This window comes from Oryza brachyantha, chromosome 11, assembly GCF_000231095.2.
Source record: "Oryza brachyantha chromosome 11, ObraRS2, whole genome shotgun sequence".
NCBI lineage: Eukaryota > Viridiplantae > Streptophyta > Magnoliopsida > Poales > Poaceae > Oryza > Oryza brachyantha.
Window position 1 is genome coordinate 15,926,575 of NC_023173.2, and position 19,220 is coordinate 15,945,794.

General features: G+C 42.1%; 1 protein-coding gene and 2 pseudogenes across 1 annotated transcript; 1 reads left to right on the forward strand and 2 right to left on the reverse strand.

Annotated features, from left to right (window-relative positions):
• The first annotated feature begins 2,081 nt into the window (after positions 1 to 2,081).
• LOC102708844 (protein FRA10AC1) lies at positions 2,082 to 7,146 on the forward strand. The gene is made up of 11 exons (XM_006663009.3): positions 2,082 to 2,193; positions 2,636 to 2,703; positions 3,772 to 3,853; positions 3,963 to 4,046; positions 4,718 to 4,757; positions 5,289 to 5,334; positions 5,751 to 5,809; positions 5,927 to 5,994; positions 6,168 to 6,266; positions 6,384 to 6,460; positions 6,703 to 7,146. Exons 1-11 carry the CDS (start codon positions 2,135 to 2,137, stop codon positions 6,780 to 6,782), a joined length of 762 nt encoding a protein of 253 aa, XP_006663072.1. The 5' UTR covers positions 2,082 to 2,134; the 3' UTR covers positions 6,783 to 7,146.
• Positions 7,147 to 7,258: 112 nt separating this feature from the next.
• Positions 7,259 to 8,824, reverse strand: LOC102703256 (annotated as a pseudogene).
• Positions 8,825 to 14,202: 5,378 nt separating this feature from the next.
• Positions 14,203 to 18,972, reverse strand: LOC102703532 (annotated as a pseudogene).
• Positions 18,973 to 19,220: the final 248 nt, after the last annotated feature.

Genomic DNA, 19,220 nt, shown 5'->3' on the forward strand with positions numbered 1-19,220 from the left:
TGAGCCAAAAAAAATTAGTGCAGGTTTCTGATGAATAAACAACAACAATTAAACGATATTTTTTGAAAGGTGGAGCTTTTCTGCAGTTAAACAAAGACCATGTGACATGCAAACATAACAGGAATCACCATTTCCATTGTCCAGCATCAATCATTCACCAAAAGATGGTCAGGGAAGCTAGCAGACCAGGTGCATTGGATTGATCAATATCTGCCATATCATTCCTAACCTCTTTTGGATTTTTCACCTCAATTTCAGTTGCTCTTTTCATGATTTGTGTGTGTGACCAAACAGTATGGACCAAACATCTCTACAAAAAAATACCTCTTTATGGAAGCAATCAAGAGCTTCACCAGCCTTTCCTTGAGACACAGGATGCCCAAATCCAGAATATGGATTCAATGTAAAGCTACTTGGTAGATATCCATTAAATCATGGACTTCAATGTTGCTGTAGACATGCACATAATATAGCTTCTGGTTCTTATCGTCCTTTCGCTTTCATGGATAAAAGGGTGATGAACACATCACACAAAATTGTACTAGCTACTACCTAAACCACATGTTGTCAAAGTGTCCATGATGCAAAAGAGTGATAAGAAGATGTCCCAATTGTTTGATCAGTGGCAGAGGGCTCCATGCTCATGTATCATGCTAATTCTATACACTATTTTAGGATTTGATATCAGTTGAAATCTATCATTTGGTACATCCTACAAGATGGTTATTTTTTTAAAACTTTTGTTCTAAAAAAAGTGATTTTTTTCACTTCTCTGTAATTTTCTTTCTGGTTCCATCACTGCCAATGATTTGCTTGCTAGCCAGTGGGATCAGGACACGTGTCAGATTGAGTGGATATGGTTATCTTGAAGCATGTTGATTGTTGAGCTGCCAACCAAGGACAAATTCTTTCTGAGCATTGTCATCTTCCTTTTTCCCCATCTGAATGAAAGCGTTGTCGCTTTTGGGTGTTTCTGTATCATATCTGTTCATGTGCAGGTTTGCTTGTCTCTAGTTTTTCTGATTTGTTTGTGCTTGCTTGACAGCGAAAAATTGATTAGTGTTGATTATTCTTCATCGTCGGAATAGATAATAGTATAAATAATCAAAGTTTAAAAAATTAAAACCAGCTTAAGATGAGGCTAACAATACGTCATTCTGCAGTAAATAAAAAAGGTGCAAAATTTCAGCACCCATTCTTTACCTAACATGAAAGGGGATTCATGTCCTGATAGTCCTTGCATGAATTTAACACCACACACGGCTGTAAAAACCACAATCAGCCATCAGAAATTCCATATCACATGGGCTAGCTTCCCTCAAAATGTAAAAGGAGTTTTTTCTACAGAAAACCATTAATTAAATTATACAAAATGGGATGCACAAATATTTGGAATATTTTGTACCTCCAACGGGTGCATAGAAGCTCATACCTCTGTCTTGCTCACTCTTCTTCGGTAATAAAACTCTCAGTATTACTCGAATCAGACTGTTTTTCTATAAAACTCAATATTAAACGTAAGTGAAGTGTCTGTAATAACTTTATCAATATCAACATCTGACCAGTCTAGGATTCAAAAAGCTCCACTCATAGAAATAAATGTAAAAGCGTCTACATTTGTAGCGTGTTCTGAAAAAAAATATAAATGAATCATGTAACAAAAAATAATATGAAAACCATACTTGAATTAGAGAAATTATAACCCATACCAATAAAAAATAGAGAAATAAGAATGTATGGCAACATCAATACATAGGAATTTTTCCAAGATGTTGGAGTGTAAGAAAAATTTCCTATGTTTTCTCTCTATAACTTGTAGGAATATGAAATTTTTCTTTGATTTTGCTCTACTTCATTCCTATAAACCAGATGTATTTCAAAGTAATCCAATCCATAGAAATTCAATCAATTGTTTTTCGTTTCAAACGAATAGGTCCTAAAATGCCAAAACCCATTTTTTCACCTTGAAGAACTGTACGGGGTTGCAAGCCCAAAAGCGAATATGGGCTACAAACAAAGGCCCAATTAGGATTGGCCTCTCTACACCGTAGACAAGAGGGGAGACCAGGAGAGGAGCCGCCACCGAGCCAGACGACGACGAGATCGAGAGAGGGGAGCGGAGGCGTGGAGCTCGATGGCGTCGTCGCTGGGGAGGCTCAAATCCTCCATCTTCGACAAGGAGGAGAGGAAGATGTACGCGGCCAATCTCCTCCTCCTCATCTCAATCTGTCCCTGCATAAAGTCTCCTCTTTTGTTTTGTTTTGCTGTCGTTTCTTTATTGGGTTTGTTTGCGTTGGCACACTGGCACCACGAATCGATCAGAAACCTTTCGATGTTTTCTTTTTCTGTTTTTAGATTCAAATTTCTTGAATGTTGATGATGTCAAAGAGTAGTTTTGGGTTTCTCTTCTTCATTATGTCTTGAGGGGTCAGTGCGAATAGGGAAGTGATGGTGTCCATGAACCCTAACTTTTGTCCTTGAAATCTTTGCTTCGAGGTAGTAATTCAACTAGGGTGGTTTACCACTCAATGACTCAAGGGAATTGAGATGATAAATGCTCCCTTTTTTTGTTAGTAACTCACAGTTTTTTTTTGTGCTATCTCATCTCATGTATATGGATTGGGTGTGGATGCAGGCAATACCAATCGCACATCCGGGGGCTTAATGCGTATGATCGACACAAGAAGTTCATGAAGGATTATGGTGTGATTATTTGTAGTCTTCTCTTCTACCAAGCATTTCTTGATTGTTTTAAAGTTTTGATCAGAGAGTGGGGGCTACTTTCAGTATTGGAACAAAATAGAATGGTAGTGGAATGACAATGCCAGGAAGACCAGTTACAACTTACAGTTAATAGCACTGTTGTAGGAAATAGGGCACATTTTTAATTCAAAACTCCAGAAAAAAGCAATAACTTTTGTTTTCATAGCAAATAGCAGAACATACAGTTCTATTCATTATGATGCTCCTGAACTGATGGAACTGAGTGAAGACATATGCTTGAAATCGTGGCCTGCGGCTCTACCTTTATTCGCGATAGTCAAATGAATGGTGGTTAGCGCATACTCCAATACATTGATACCAGTTTCAAACTTCTGAATGCATGGAATGGATTGTTCAGAAATTTGTCCTTCATAGTGGAAAGGAAACTGAGATGCTGGCATATAGTGAGTTTCTTATTTGCTTTGTCTCGGTTTCCAAAAGCAACTGGATGATGAACAGTCCCCTCTACTGTAGAAAGAATTGGGGGCTACCTTCATCCATACAGGGTCTACACTTATTGAATATGTAACTTCCCACCTAGCTTTGGCCTTTGGATGAATCTTATCTGGGGCATTCATCTTTTCCACTTGGGACTTGATGGCCTACAATGTGGTACCTGTGACTCAGTCTGTTGAATCACTAGCATTGAGTAGCAGTTCATCTTCCAACCATATATAATTATAGATCAGCTTAAAATCAGTACAGAAGTCAAATGACTTGGATTTACTTGTTATAGTACATTGCTCGAAAACTTTTCTTTTGGATATGTAAGTGAGAACTACTATAATGGACAAATCGGGAACTGGAATGCTTTCTGTGTAGCCTCACCCCAAAAATAATGGGATGAAAGAAACATAAGTAGACGTAGAAAGAATTGTATAACGGGGAACATGCTCATCTGCACAAAATTATCGTTTCAGTGATTGATCATTGGTTTTAGTATGTTATTGGTATCTCTTTTTCTTGATATTACAAGTTCCCACTGAACAGACAATGTACTGTCAACAGTTCAGTTTTATGGCCATGGCAAGGATGCGGACAATAGTGTACCCATCAAGACTGATAAAGATACACTGAGAGAAGGATACAGGTAAGAAACATCTGCCTAGTGCCCTTTATTATTTTTTATGGCAGATTATGTGGCCATGCTTTCTGAAATACTCCTAAATCCTTTGCCTTGATTGTTTATCCATATATAGATTCATTTTTTCTGAGGAAGACGATATGGATTCTACTTGGGAGAAGAGGCTGGTCAAACGTTACTATGACAAGCTTTTTAAAGAGTATCCTTTTTGGTGGTGCGATCATTACATTTCTTTTCATTGAGGAAAAGTTGATACAGTGCATATTTCTTCATTTTTTTTCCTATCTGTGGAGCTGAAATGATTGGCAATGTTTCCTCTTTTTACTACTGAGCAATACTGCAATGTATTGAAGAGCTAAGCTTGATATAGTAGACTAATTTTTTCCATTTGTATTAACTGTTGATTTTTATCTCATAAACTCATTAGTTATCTGAAAAGGATAAGAGTTGTCATATAAAACATATAGATATCAAATTATTCTGACAGGCATATCTCATCTTTACTATTGTATCTGCATCAGTGCATGTGTCATTGAGAGAATATTGCAAGTTCGTTCCAAAAGATGTATTGATTAATTGCTTATTTCCAGAAGGAAAACTATTTACATGATATGCATAAAGTTTCTTATATTTATCTCTTCAATACTTGGGCTGGTATAATCTTTCAGTCTCTTCTATGGAAGCAACATGATTTGAAATTCTGCAATACCTATTTTAGAAAATAGGAACATGAAGCAGAACCAGGATTGTTATGTTCAACTTGGTGGGTGTAGTCCTTGCACCTTGAAATTGTATTGGTGGGTGTTCTACTGTTCTTGCAATATTCTTGAAACTTAAGGTTATTGTGCCAAGATCCTTAATTCAATTCAGATACTGCATCGCTGACATGTCCCAGTACAAAAAGGGCAAGGTACATATCTATGATTCTATAGCAAGAAGTACTGTTTATTTTTCTCTTGGACTGGGTATGATGCTCTCTTGAATGGTATTCTTTCTGTATTTTCACCTTATTTCATTAAAAAAGGAAAATGCTCCTAGTATGGCATAGATACGTAACATTGAAGATTTCATTTGAAATAAAGGAATGGATAATTCCCAGTGTTTATTTTATATCCATACTATTAAGCATGCTTGAGCAGCATTATGAAACTGATCATTCTTGTTCTTGGCCATGGAATTGCCAAGAACAAAAATTACTGGCACAACCATTTTTTATATATGTTAAGGTCTGACAGGTATGCACATATACTTGATAGTGGGGGTGTTATGATATATCCGATCAATTGGTTTATTATTGAAATGATCTTTTATCCTTTAGAATTTAAAATAGCAATAACTATGTATGCTGCCCATGGATATCAGTGTTTTTTTCCTAATGCTAAAATCATCTGTTTTATTCTTGGAAATGGAGTGCTTGTTCTAAGGATCTCACTTATTTCAGATTGGATTAAGATGGAGAACTGAAAAGGAGGTGATATCTGGAAAAGGTATTTTGCTTTGTAAGTCCCTGTGTTTGGATTTTAAGGATTAATCTGGGAAATGTGATTGAATAGTAAAGTACTCTCTGAAAGTCTGGAATAGAGGAACATTAAATGCTCCTATTGTAAACTGCATTACTTCACCAGCTTTGTGGTGTTGTAGATTATCAGGTAGCTCTATCATTTATTTATTTGTACTCTTAACAAACACCTGGGAGGTTTGCAGCAAACACTCAAACAGTCTGGAATTAAATTTCTAGTGCTTTGAAGGCCATCATCATAGTATTCTCCATCTGTAATAAAATGGTGTAAAATGCTATAAAATATAATCTACCTTTTTTAAAAAAAATGTACACTAGTTCAACATCTGTTTAGTTAGTATCTTATTATTGATAGAAATGTTGTACATTATATGCCTTTTGCAGGGCAGTTTATCTGTGGCAACAGGATTTGTGATGAGAAAAATGGACTTGGTAGTTATGAGGTATGTTCTCTTGCCTTCTCTATCTTCTTGTTGATTCTACAATGCATAATCCTTTTTGTTCATTGAAGAACTCTTTTTTCTTCTATTGATGTAATTCTTTGCACCACCTGTTTTCAGGTGAATTTTTCTTATATTGAAGCGGGGGAGCAGAAGCAAGCACTAGTAAAATTGGTAGCTTGCAAGAGGTTAGTTAATCAACATGTCATTTTGCGATTATGTGAACCCAGTTGATGCACTATGTATTGTATGTGTTTTACAGATATTGATATTTGTACATTCCAACTATTTTGTTCTAGCTCTTCTCCTCTGGAGTCTTTTCTTGCATTCTTTTTAGCTTGATTGTTGTACATTATGAAAGATGTGCAGAAAAGCTTGCTTATAAAAGACAAAAGGAGAAGGAAAAGGAGCTTTCTGGTGAGAAGGAAATGGAGTTAAAACAAAGGGACAAGAGGAAAAGGTACCTCTTTTACCCCAGGATTTTTGTTAGCTAACTTTCTTTGACATTTCTGTTCAAACCTTTAATCTAAGGATCTTTGCTATCTGATTTTCTTTGACATTTCTGTTCAAACTTTAGAGATCACGAGGGAAGTGAAGAAACTGAAGATGCATCAGAGGATGAATCAACTGAGAAATATACCAGAAGAACAAAAGGTACAAATGATTGCATTATTATCCGGAAGAATGTTTTTTTTTGCGTGATGTCTTTATGAGCTCAAACACTACCAGCATATAGTAGATTGCTGGAACCAAATCCATGCTGGCCCCTGTTCTTTATGCTGTACAGTGTGCACGTAAACATATACATTTTTAATTTATTTATGGGGGAATTTAAAACTGTCGAAAACTATTGTGGACTATTAGTAAGAAAACTAATGCGCGCAAAACTCCTACAGATCGGAAACGATCTTCAACAAGGAAAATGAGCAACACAGATGAAGGCTTTGAGGAGTTCCTTGAAGGCATGTTCCCCTAAGCCTCCTTAACGTCAACACAATAGGAAGGGGAACAGCACCTTTTCCATGGCATGTTAACCCTGAACGTGATTAATTATAAGTTTGTAAGTGATGGTGTATACTGCTGTTCCATTTCTAGCCTAGGTAGGTGTCTTGTGAGCTCTGAGATCTGTGAACTGGCAGTGCTGCCTAATTAATGAATCGATCACCTCCTCTTAATCTGTGATAGTTTGAACTTTGAAGCACCTTGAATGGTATTCAGATGTGGATATTGCGTGGTATAAAAGTGCAAATACCAGAGTATTGATTATGCTTTCTTGTGCAAGAATGCTGCCCCATTGTCACAAATCCATGGCTGACATACCTGTGCTCTAAACAGCGAATTGCTGATTGCCTGCCCTTCCAGTCCTCGTTGTAACGGTATAATATCAGACGACACTTTGTCTAATAATTGATAATGTATTCAGATTAATATTGTTCTGATGCATGGTGATATAGTTGGGAATTTAAGATCGAAGAAACTTCATAGATTCTAAATTACTGTCTACATTGTTCCATGTATTTCTGAAGATACAGAAGCTATAGAGCAGAGAAGCTCGGGAATTTAATAAGTTACACTCCTCAAAAGCATTAATTCATGACCACAATGAGGATTCCTAGTTTAGTTTTAATGATCTATAATTGCAGAAACAGATCAACATTGACCACAGAATTCTCTGCTGCTAATCACCAGTTCGCCGATGTTTTCTAAGATCAAAGGCGGGAAATTGGCATTCCCTTAAATCACTGAACTAGTAAACGAGTAATCTTCCGTCATGACAATTCCTTTGCACTCCTGCAGCCGAGCTTCAGCTGTTTTTCAACCAATAATAAGTCAAAAGCAACAACTTCATAGCTTATGAACAGAAAACATTGCAGTAATTCAATTAAAGGAAATATTTATATTTGTATTAGTAACTGAACATGAATTCATTCAATTGAACATCAAAATAAGAACTAGCAGGGATAACTGATTGTTCAATTTATCATGTCGTTCAATTGCTACCAGAATTTCTTAATGAAAACTAGAATTGATGACATACCTTATGGTTCTTTAAAACTGGGGCAGTGTTCTACAATTATGTTCATATGTGCCAGGTGTTCAGGAATGAGGCGCAGTATTGGACAGCCAGACAAACACATGATCCTTAGCAAAGGTAGGTTCTCCAACCATTCTGGCAAAATCTCCAATTTTTCGCAGCCATCAATTTTCAAGCTTGCAAGTGAGGAAAGATGCTGCAAACCCTGTGGGAGGCTGTACAATTCATGACAATGACATATCTCCAACTTCTTAGACGACCAAGAGCCTGTAGACCCTCGCAGTCTGAAGAAGCATGCAACTCTTCACATAAAGAAATCGAAAGATGTCCGAGGCTCTTCTCCACACCTCTCAGGCCTCCTTTTGAGCTATACAACATCTTATTGTTCATCCACAAAATCAACTTTTCAACTGATAGAAGCTCCATATGCAATGCTCTCAAATTTGGGCACTGAATGATGACAAGCTCTGCAAGACCAGGAAACATATTCATCCTAGATGCCTGCTCCCATACTTTAAAGCTAGTTGTGTATGAGAGAATCAGCTTCTCCAGTGAAGGGAATGTACCATTACGGCCATATAATTTGTCATCAATATAACTGATATTATCAACTCCACTTATCTCTGCAATCTTCAGACATAGTAGTACCCCAAGTGGAGGTAATGCCTTTTCACATGCTCTCATATTAACCAACCTTATCTCGACCAGAGATGTGAGATATGGCTCGGTGCTTGTCATCCAAGACGGAAATGTATCCCTTTCATGTGCAACAATCTTTAATGTTTTCAGGCACTGGTTAGGCTGGTGGCTTTCAAGTACTCCATGATCTATTCTACTGGCATTGCCAGTATCCATATTCCATTGTAACATCAATGACTCGAGTTTTTCTCTCTCTTGAAGTTTTGCCATTCTTGCATCTTCACTGTGTGAAACATTTTCAAGATTTGGTAGACATAGTCTATTGAGTTCTACTAGTGACTACAGCTCCGACATCGCATTACTACCATTCTTGGGGGCAAAATACCCAAGCAATGTATGAAGATGGTTAAGTTGGCCCATTGCATGCGGCATTGCTGTGAGTGAGGAGCAATTGAGAACATTTAGGTACTCAAGGCTCTTCATTTTACTCATCTTTGTAGGCAATGTAACAAGATAGTGACATCCTTCAAGGTCTAGCTTCTTCAATTGCACAAGCTTACATATTTCTCATGCAGTTTTCTAAGCTTTTCATAGTGAGATAGTATAAGAGTTTGTAGAAACTGTAGTTTGGAGACTGAACTGGGGACGAATTTAAGATGAGCAATTTTACAGTCCAACAAAAAGTACCTCGAGGTACCAAATTATTTTTCATCGTTGGATCTAGCTGAGTAGGATGTGCACGGTTAGATCCAACGATCAGAAATAATTTGGTACCGCGAGGTACCAGTACCTTGGGGTACTTTTTGTTAGACTGAAGCAAATCTCATTCAATATTTGTCTGTGAAAGGTTGAGATATCTCAAATGACGTACCAGCTTAATTTTATTGGGGAGCTTCCTGATCTTAGTAGCTTTCAAACTCAAGACCCGCAGATCTCTAAGCGATTGACAGAGCAGTTGATTGACCTCTTTAATTTCACATTGTTGATCAGATAAGCACATTGTGCTATCCACAAGTACGATCAGTGTCTTCAAGAGTAAGAATTGCAGTTGTTGTGGAAACGATGGAGTAGAAGGGTGAACGATCAATGACATATGTCGAAGTTGAAAAGAGTACCTCACTTCAATAAAGTCCTTACCTTCTGTCATTACCCTGCTCATTTCCCTTGCCATAAACACAGCAAGCATGTGCAGTATCTTGTGCATCCTGTATGTAGGCCTCCTTTCATGTTCATAATCTTTAGCTGGATAAAAACACTCGTCAAGAAGCTGCTCGACAAATACTGTTCTCTGTGCACCCGTAATAATGAGTGGAATATAGCCTGCCGCAGTGAAAAGATCAGTTAATTCTTGAGCTTTAAAGTTGTATCCCAATGGGAACGTAGAACAGCAGAGGAAGAGGGTTGCTCCCATCCAGGTACCAACACTAAATAGCCGGTACCCAAATCTGAGCCATACAACGAGCTCAATCGAACGGTCGAAATTAATTGGTACCTCCAGGTACAATTTCGTCCATGAGCTGGTACCGGAATCATTTGAGTGGTGGAAGGGTAAATTTATCATTTTCGCGTAGGAGTGTCCATGAGAGAGAAATAGGGCTGTACTCCGTGGGAGGAGGCGGGGGCGAGCAGGCGACGGCGGCGGCGACAGATCGATCCGCAGGCGGCGGCGACAGTGAGCTCGTTCGTGGGCGGCGGCGGCGGCGAGGACGCGGAGGCAAGCGAGGCGGCGGTGGCGGAGGCTAGGTGGAAATGACATGGCCGCCGACGTGAAGACGTGAAGCGAGACGGCGGCGGCAGATCCGTGCGCCGGCCGGCGGAAGCGATGCAGCAGCGGCGGAGGCTAGGCGGAAGCGATACGGCCGCCGAAGTGAAGCTGGATAGATCAGGTGAGTGACTCCTTCCTCTCCTCTCCACTTCGGCTGGATGTAGCCTCGCAATTGTTTCGTCACCCTTTTTTTGTGCTGATTTTTTCCTTCTTTTGTTGCCGTGCAGCGAGAACGAGAAGTCTGGGATTTGCATTATTTGCTTGTGTTAGGAAAATAAACCAGATAAACCAGAAGCAGATTTAACGTGAAAAATCCTCGTGGGAAAAACTATAGGCGCCAACCGACGATAACCACTATAAGATGATGATTACAATAGCAGGGGAATATATCAGGCCGTCGCACCCTTCCCGTGCAGCTTACAAGGGATATATAAAAAGAAATCAAGATGTCCTAATAGGAAAAAACCGATAGAATCATATTAGAAAACTAATCCTACTCCTACTCTAAGTAGGAAACGGGTAGGAGAAACATAGTAGGAAACTAGTGTAATATAATTCAAATACATTACAGATACTAATTCGGATCATATCACGAATTCCCTTATAGCATAAAAATCATAAATCACCAGAAACTCATGTAGAGAAAATCACCTTGCGGCAAATAGTCTTTACTGAACATCAACCTTTTTTTATTAGGACTCCTTGATTTTCCCATATATACATCCCTTGTAAGCTGCATGGGAAGGGTGTGACGGCCCGGTGTATTCTCCTGCTATTGTAATCTATCACCTCATAGTGGTTATTGCCGGTTGACGCCCGTAGTTTTTTCCGCAAGGGTTTTTCACGTTAAATCTGCTTCTTGGTTATCTAGTATATTTTCTAACAGCTTGTTGTGTTAACTGATGTGTTGAATCAGATTTTAACTTTTAAAGGAGCTGATAGCAACAAGCATTAGGGTATCTATGATTTTGTTTGTCCAGTTTGCTGTTACTGAACTGGTGAGCTTGCACCGTTGTTTCAAGAAGAAGTTTGCTGTGTGATTTCAAGAAGTTGTCCAAGCAGAAAAAAATGACGATATCACAAAAATTGGTTCATAGCATCAGTAGATGTAGTCATGTAGCTATGTTTTTTCTCATGAAAATTTTAGGTAACATGTACTTGGCAGCTATTGTTGACGTCCTACAAGTTTTTCTAGTTTTGTGTTTCACATAGGTATAAACAATTCTATTAAAAGTTGATCTGTCACTTATTTTTCATCTGCAACTACAGCAAATCTGTAAAACACATCTAAAGTTTTTTTTCTTTTAAAAACCAGTAATATAACCCCACAGACAATTTTGAAAACCATATCCAATATTGGACTCATTTAGTTGCATATTTCAAATAAAAAATGATGGTGCACACAGATTTGAATTTTGATGTATACTTTGACAATTGGAGCCATCCAAATAAAATAGCACGAACGGTACTAATACAGACTAAACACATTGATTAGCTCAGAACGAGGGCCGCAGAGAGGAAAGAACGAGGTGACGCAGTGATGATGGATGGATTTTACTATTCCAATCGTACCCTTCTAGTTATGGACGGATGGATGTACTTGTGTACCGGAGGGTACTGGTACCTACCGGTACCAATGGCTGTACGGGAGAAAAGCTCGCCGAGGAAACAACTTTGCAGGTGAGATGGGAGATGCTGGCAGCTGCTGTATGCGCTCTCCAAGATCTCACTACATTCTTTCTCTGAGGAATAGACTTCACTGACTCCAAAGAGAACATCAAAATCTTACAGAAATTTCTGCCAGAAGGCTGTTTGTGCTGTTCTACAAAGTATTGCACCAGCAGACTGAAACAGTAAGGGGATACCATCACATTTGCTAGCAATCTTCATACCGATGTTGAACAGTTCAGAGCTACTATCACACCTGCACCTCTTCATCCGTTGATCTACAAACTGTAAGGCGTGTTCTTGTTCCAATGGCTGCAAGAAGTATGGCATAGTTCTCGGCACAATTGCAGCTGTCCTTGACACAAGTGCGAGAGTTCGGGTGGTGAGAATGACTGCGCCATTGGGAGGAAGAACTCGCATGAGGGTATCCCATTCAGGCCAGTCCCGCGATTCATTCGCGTTCCAAACATCATCAAGAACAATAAGATACTTCCCCTTCTGACCGTGTAGAGATTTTTGGATGAACTCTTCAATGAGATTGTGAAATTTTGTTGAGCTAAACCACATGTTGGGCATCCTCATCTTGGAAAGATCCAAACTTTCTGAAACATTTTCCCAGCGTCGCAGAGGGAACTTCTCCCTGACCATGGCGTCGTTGAACAGCGCGTGCGCCAGGCGAGTCTTGCCGATCCCTGGCCCTCCGATGATCGGCATAACCAGCAGAGGCCCGTCGTCCTCACCGGCGGCAGTGAGCAAGACTCGCGTCATCTTCTCCGCCAGCTCCGATCTGCCCACTGGTAGATTGCTTGATAGCTTTCCTTGTAGTATTACTGATTGGTAGCTTTCCTTCTTATGGTGATTGCTTCCGTTGTATACACCAGCCGGCATCCTTCCATCCATCCTCCCGATATACTTCTATAAATCGGTCGAGAGATATGGAAGGTGCTGGCCTATATGTACTCCATGCCATGGCAATGCAAAGTGTGTTGAGTTCATCAATCTGTCATGGTATCAGATTAGTCTTTCTCTCGCTTCCGCTACCTGCCACCACCGACGTTACACGTCGCCATGGCTACCTCCTCCCCGAACGCCGCCGACATCGTCCTCGACGAGGCTGTCCAGATCATCGCCGACACCGTCCGCTCCTCGTTCCAGCCAGCTCCCGGCCTCCAGGTCAACGAGGTTGTGGCTACTGTTGTCGCCGACAACGCTGCCGTCCGCAAGGCTCTACCTCCTTTTCTTCACGGTCTTCTTCACCGCGCCCCTGTCGCCGACGACACCATGTCTCCACCGTGGTCCCTCCGCCCGCAGCGACCACGCCACCCGTCGCGCCGGCGCCTGCACCCACTGTGCCGGTCGCCCATCTTCCGGCGGATCTACTGGCGCTTCTCTCGCGCCTAACTACGTTCGGCACCACCGCGCCTTCACCGACGACGTACATGCCGCCTCCCTCGACGCTCGACGACGACTCCATCGCTACTCTGCATGGCCAAGCCGTTGCCGTCCTCAACGTGAAGGCCCTTTTGCCTGTCACGCTTGACCTCGCCGCCGACAACTACACACGGTGGCGCGGCCTCTTCCTCGTGGTTCTCGGCAAATATGCCTTGACGGACCACGTCTTCTCCGACGTTCCTCGTCTTGATCAAACCGACCGGGCACAGATGGACTGTGTGGTTCTCGCATGGCTCTACGGCATGATCTCCCTCGACTTGCTCCAAGAAGTGATGTCTTCCACGGCTACTGCTCGCTCGGTTTGGCGCGACCTCGGGCTCCACTTCCTCGGCAATGGTGAACGACGCGCCGTCAACCTCACGGTCGAACTTCATCATCTGCAGCAAGGAGACCTCTCCATCGGTGAGTACTATCGCCGTCTCAAGGCCCTCGCCGACGTCGGCGAACCCATCAAAGATCGCTCGCTCGTCCTCACTCTCCTCGGCGGTTTGAATGACAAGTTTGATAATTTACGCACACTCTTACCGCTGCAACAGCTCTTCCCGACCTTCGACGAAGCCCGCGCGCAGCTCCAGCTGGACGAGCTCACCCGCGCTCATCGGCCGACCGGCGCCGCCACCGCCCTCCTCACCAACACCACCAGCTCTGGCTCGGCCACCCGCTCCACCACCACGACCAACTCCGGCAACTCCAACAAGAATCGCTGCCGTGGCCGCGGCAACGGAGGCGGTGGCAACGGCAACGGCAACGGCGGTGGCGGCCCTGGCAGCAGCAACTCGGGAGCTGGCTCGGGTGGCGGCAACACTCGCTTATAAAGATTTAATTGTTACGAACACAATAATGTAATCGGGTCATAGATTAGATGGATAATTCAAGAGAAATTTCTATAAAAAAATACATGCATGTTTGGATGTACTAGCAGCAACTAGCGTCTTTCTGTTTTGGATGGCTCGCTGTTTAGCACTAAACAGCTAGCGCGCAATATAGCCACGTCCATCCCCAATAAATAACCTACTAGCTTATATGCGCAAGATGCATGAGGCACATTTAGATATCATCGTACTATGACTAAATATGCAATGAAATTTTACAGGAAGAAAACGAAAGGTAATAATTTTGCTAAAAAGATACTAAGAAAATAAGAAGGAAGTTACTATTTATCACTGTCATGTAACATGCATTTAGGACTCAAAATAGCTTATGGTTCAAAGAGCAAAACAAGTCAATCTTCAGAATATGCTCGAGGACCGTAAAAGAACTCTTCTAGATAAGTATCATTTTCGTTTAAGGTTTTATCAATGATGGTTTCTTCGGCATCCTCGATGATTTCTGTGTGCTTATTGACTTGATTAGCACAATATCTTCCTGCAAAAACAATATATTTCAGCATTAAAAGGATAAAGTTGCATGAAACAAGTGCATAGCAATTAGAAAGCTTTAAATATGATTTTTATGTTGTTTCATAAAGGAGAAAAGGACTCCATGAATATGCATTACTATCGAAAATAGCAATGCTCTCTTTTAAAAATACCTATTCACGTAAGGTAAATAGCAAGAAGTAACTGCCATCATTTAGTTGGAAGTGTAATTTCACCAAAAGATATTACTTTCCTGAAAAATGTATACTGGTGTCAAGATACCTAATGATTGTCCTGGAAAATTGGGGAACGCATTGACTTGCATTTGACTGGAAAAGATTTCTTCCCGATAAGAATAATCATGTTCAACGATGGTTTCTTCAACATCCTGAATGATTTCTTCATGCTTATTGACTTGAGTAGCAGAATGTATTCCTACAAGAACAACATATTTTCCTTGAAAACACATACCCTTGCATGAAACCATTGCATCATGTTTCCTAAGGGAGAAACAATCAATTATACAATTGTAAACTGCACTCTACACATCGACATCACAGAATATGTGTGCTATCCAAAATAGTGATGATCTATTTTTCGAAAATAACTATCACATAAGGAGAAATGGGAATTTTGCCAAAATGATAGTACTCTCTTGAAGAGAGAAAATGTACTCAAGTGCCAACATACCTAATGGCTGTTCTGGCAAATTTGGGCATTCATCAACATGCATTTGGATAATATTGCCCTGTAGCAAGCCTTTAGAAATAGAACGTAGCAGAGGACAGCCTGACAAACGTATAACTTCGAGAGAAGGTAGGTTCTCTAACCATTCTGGTAAAATCTCCAGTTTGCTACAGTTGTCAATTGCCAAGCTTCTGATAGAAGAAAGATGCTGCAAACCCTGTGGGAGGCATGTCAGCTCATGACATCCACATATGTCCAACTTCTCAAGCATTACAAGATCCTGCAAACCCTCAAATTTAGAAGAAGCTTGCAGCTCTTCCTCAAAACAGATTGCTATCTGTTTCAGTTTATTAACCATACCTATAAGGCCTCCTTTTGAACTGTATAACATCCTGTTGTTCATCCACAAGATCAGCTTTTCAACGGATGGAAGCTCCATATACAATGCTCTCAATTTTGGGCATTGAATGATGGTTACTTCTGTAAGATGAGGAAACACATCCATCCTGTCTTCCTGTTCCCACAATTCAAGGTTAAGCATATAAGAGAAAGTCAGCTTCTCCAATGAGGGGAACCTGCCATTCTGTCCATAGAAACTGTAGTCAATACAGCTAACTTTTTCAGCTCCACTTATCTCAGCAATCTTCAGGCATGGCAGTAGCCCCAGAGGAGGCAATGATTTACATGCTCTCAGATTAACCAGCCTTATCTCTACCAGAGATTTAAGATATGGTTCAGTGCTTGTTATCCAAGATGGAAACACGTCACTTTCATATGCAATAATCTCCAGCTCTTTCAAGTGTTGGTGTGGTTGAAGAATCTCAGTTAGTTCATAGGCATCTGTAGTATTGCTATGTTCAGCATCCATGTTCCACCTCAGTTCCAGGGATTCAAGTTCTAACTTATCTTGCAGCATTGCACCTCTTGCATCTTTCAGGTCCAAAACCCTTTCGAGGTTTTCTAAGCATAGCCTATGCAAGTGATTCAACGGTTGCAACTCTGACAAAACACCTACATTGTTGTTGGAGTCAGAATACCCTAGCAATGTCTGAAGATTTGTTAAATGGCCCATTCTGTTAGGCATTCGAATAAGTGATGCACATTGAAGAACACTTAGAAATTCAATGCTATTCATTTTACTCATGTTGCGAGGTAATTCAGTCAGACAGTGACAGCCTTCAAGATCTAACTTCCTTAGCTGAGCAAGCTTGCATGTATTTCGATGCAATTTTTTGAGCTTTTTACAGTGGGACAGTTTCAGAGTTTGCAGAAATCGCATTTTGGAGATTGAGCTGGGGATGGTTTCGATATTTGACCATGATAGGTTGAGATATCTCAAGTGGGACAGCAGCTCAAATTTATTAGGGAGCGTCCTGATCTTAGTAGCCTCCAAACTTAATACTTGTAGGTGCCGAAGTGTTTGATGCCATTCTTGGGGGATCTCTCTGATTTCACACTGCTCATCAGAGGAGCAGGTTTTCCCTTCCTGGAGTAAGATAAGTGTCTTTAACTACTTGAATTTAGACATGAAAAACGGAAGTGATTCTCTTGAAGGATGAATAATGAGTGATGCATTTCGAATGGCCAAATTATCGTCTTGCACGGTGTTGGGTTGATCAACTCTGATGATTGAAGTGGAAGTTCTATCCACATAATGGCTGAAAATGTGGAGCACCTTGTGCATCTTGTACATATGCCTACCACCATTTTCATATTCCTGCACCGGATAAAAGCACTCATCAAGGAGCTGTTGGAGAAATCGTATCCTCTGGTCTCCGGGCACTATTGACGGTATCAAGCCTTGGGCAGCCAAAAGATCAGCCAGCTCTTCAGCATTGAAATAGTAGTCCAACGGAAACAGGGAACAGAAAAGAAAACAACTCCGCAAATCGGATGACAGATGCTGATAACTGGCATAAGCTCTCTCCAAGACATCTGGATCGGCAGGGTCTTCTAAGTCAAATGCCTTCCTTTGTTGGCTTAGTATCTCAAAACCATCCAGAACTTGTTCCCACCAAATCAAAATCCCGTCCCCTCTTTTGCCCACCAGACCTTGGTGTAGTATTAAACAAGCTGTATGCTCTAGTAGGAGAGGCACACCAGAACATTTCTTGGCAACCTTCAAATCATCCTGGCTGGGCAGAACACCATGATTGGGATGACGAGACAAGAACTGGTCTACAAAAACCTTGCTGAATTCCAGGTCCAGTGGCTGCAGGAAGCATGGTTCAGTGGTGCGCACAATGTCCGCTGTTCTTGGTACGACAGAGGGAGTTCGAGTCGTCAGAAGGATCTTCCCATTTGGGGGGAATGCCCTCATGAGGGTGTCCCATTCAGGCCAATCCTGGCTATCGACATTCCACACATCATCCAGCACAATCAGGTAACGTAAACCCTGCAGAGCGCTACAGATTGCTTGCTGCAGGTCAGCATGAGATGCATTCCCATGCTGCCTGGTGACTGACACCTTCTCAGCAATCTTGGAGAGATGAAATTGTTGCGAGATACGCACCCAGTGTCGTGCCTGGAACGCTTGTTCGACGGCGTCGTGGTTGAACAGGGAGCGAGCGAGATGGGTCTTCCCAATGCCAGGTCCTCCCACGATCGGCATGACCAGCGGCCCATGGTTGTCTTCCTCGGCGCCGGCGAGCAGGGCTCTCAGCATGGTCTCCACCACTTGCGCTCTCCCCACCACCGGACGTTGAACAGCATCGTCGATTTCATCCGCATCCGTACTATTGCCGGTGCGGTGTGTGCCCAGCAACTGGGCCTTGAGTGCGAAATCGAAGGTGTCCAACCTAGCGAATCGGGACGAGCGGGAGGCGGCGGCGGCGGCGGCGGAGGTGGCCTCCTCGTCCGCCAGCGATAGGAAGGAGGCAAGCTGAAGGAAATACTCCAGCGACCGCCTGAGCTCACGGGCGGCGGCGCGGCGGAAGAGGCGGTTGGAAATGGAGAATGCGAGTACCTGATGCCACGAGGAGGAGGCCTCCGTGCCCGCGGGGCGGCTCAGGATCTCGTCGAGCACGTCGCGGAGGTGGGCAACCGACTCCCTCAACAGAATGGGGCGGAACGGAGGCCTTTCCGCCATTCCCAAGATGGCCGCGATGTTGGCCTTGCTGTGCAGCAGCGCGGCCGTGGCGCGCAGCTTGTCCAGCAGTGGCCAGATGCCCAGCAGCCGGCCCTGCTGCTCCATGCACGGCGAGCTCAGCATGTCCACCACCCGTAGCAGATCTGCCGCGACATCCATGGATCCCAAATTCTCCTCCTCCAGCACGTACCATCAACTGGTGACAATTTGATCCCAATCAAGAGGCGAGGCGTCGTGGTCGCTCCGGGGGTGGTCATGAGCACGCAACTTGTTGGCTCCACGCCTGCCGCCCATGTGCGCGCCGTCGAGGTCGCCCCGCTCATCGCGCGCCACGGCCACTGCCGTCTTCCGCCGCATCGACGACCGCTGACAAGCGGAGGTGGTTGTGCTCGACGCGACGGAGGCTACTCGGGCTCCCCAGCGCGCAGGCGCTCAAGTTTAATTCCAAAATAAAATAAGAATGAAGATACTCCATTCTTATTTTATAAAAATGCTCGATGCGATTTTTTATTTAACCCTGTCAATTTTTTATTTGACATTTTATCTATTTAAAACTTTTATACAATTATGAGTCACTCTTAATAAATCAAATCATACCAAATAATTAATAATCATATGTATTTTTGAATTTACAAATGGTCAAATATAAACCAAAAAGTTAATGTATCAAATTTAAAAAAGAGCGAGTAATACGCTAGATTAGATTACAGTGAGATACTCTA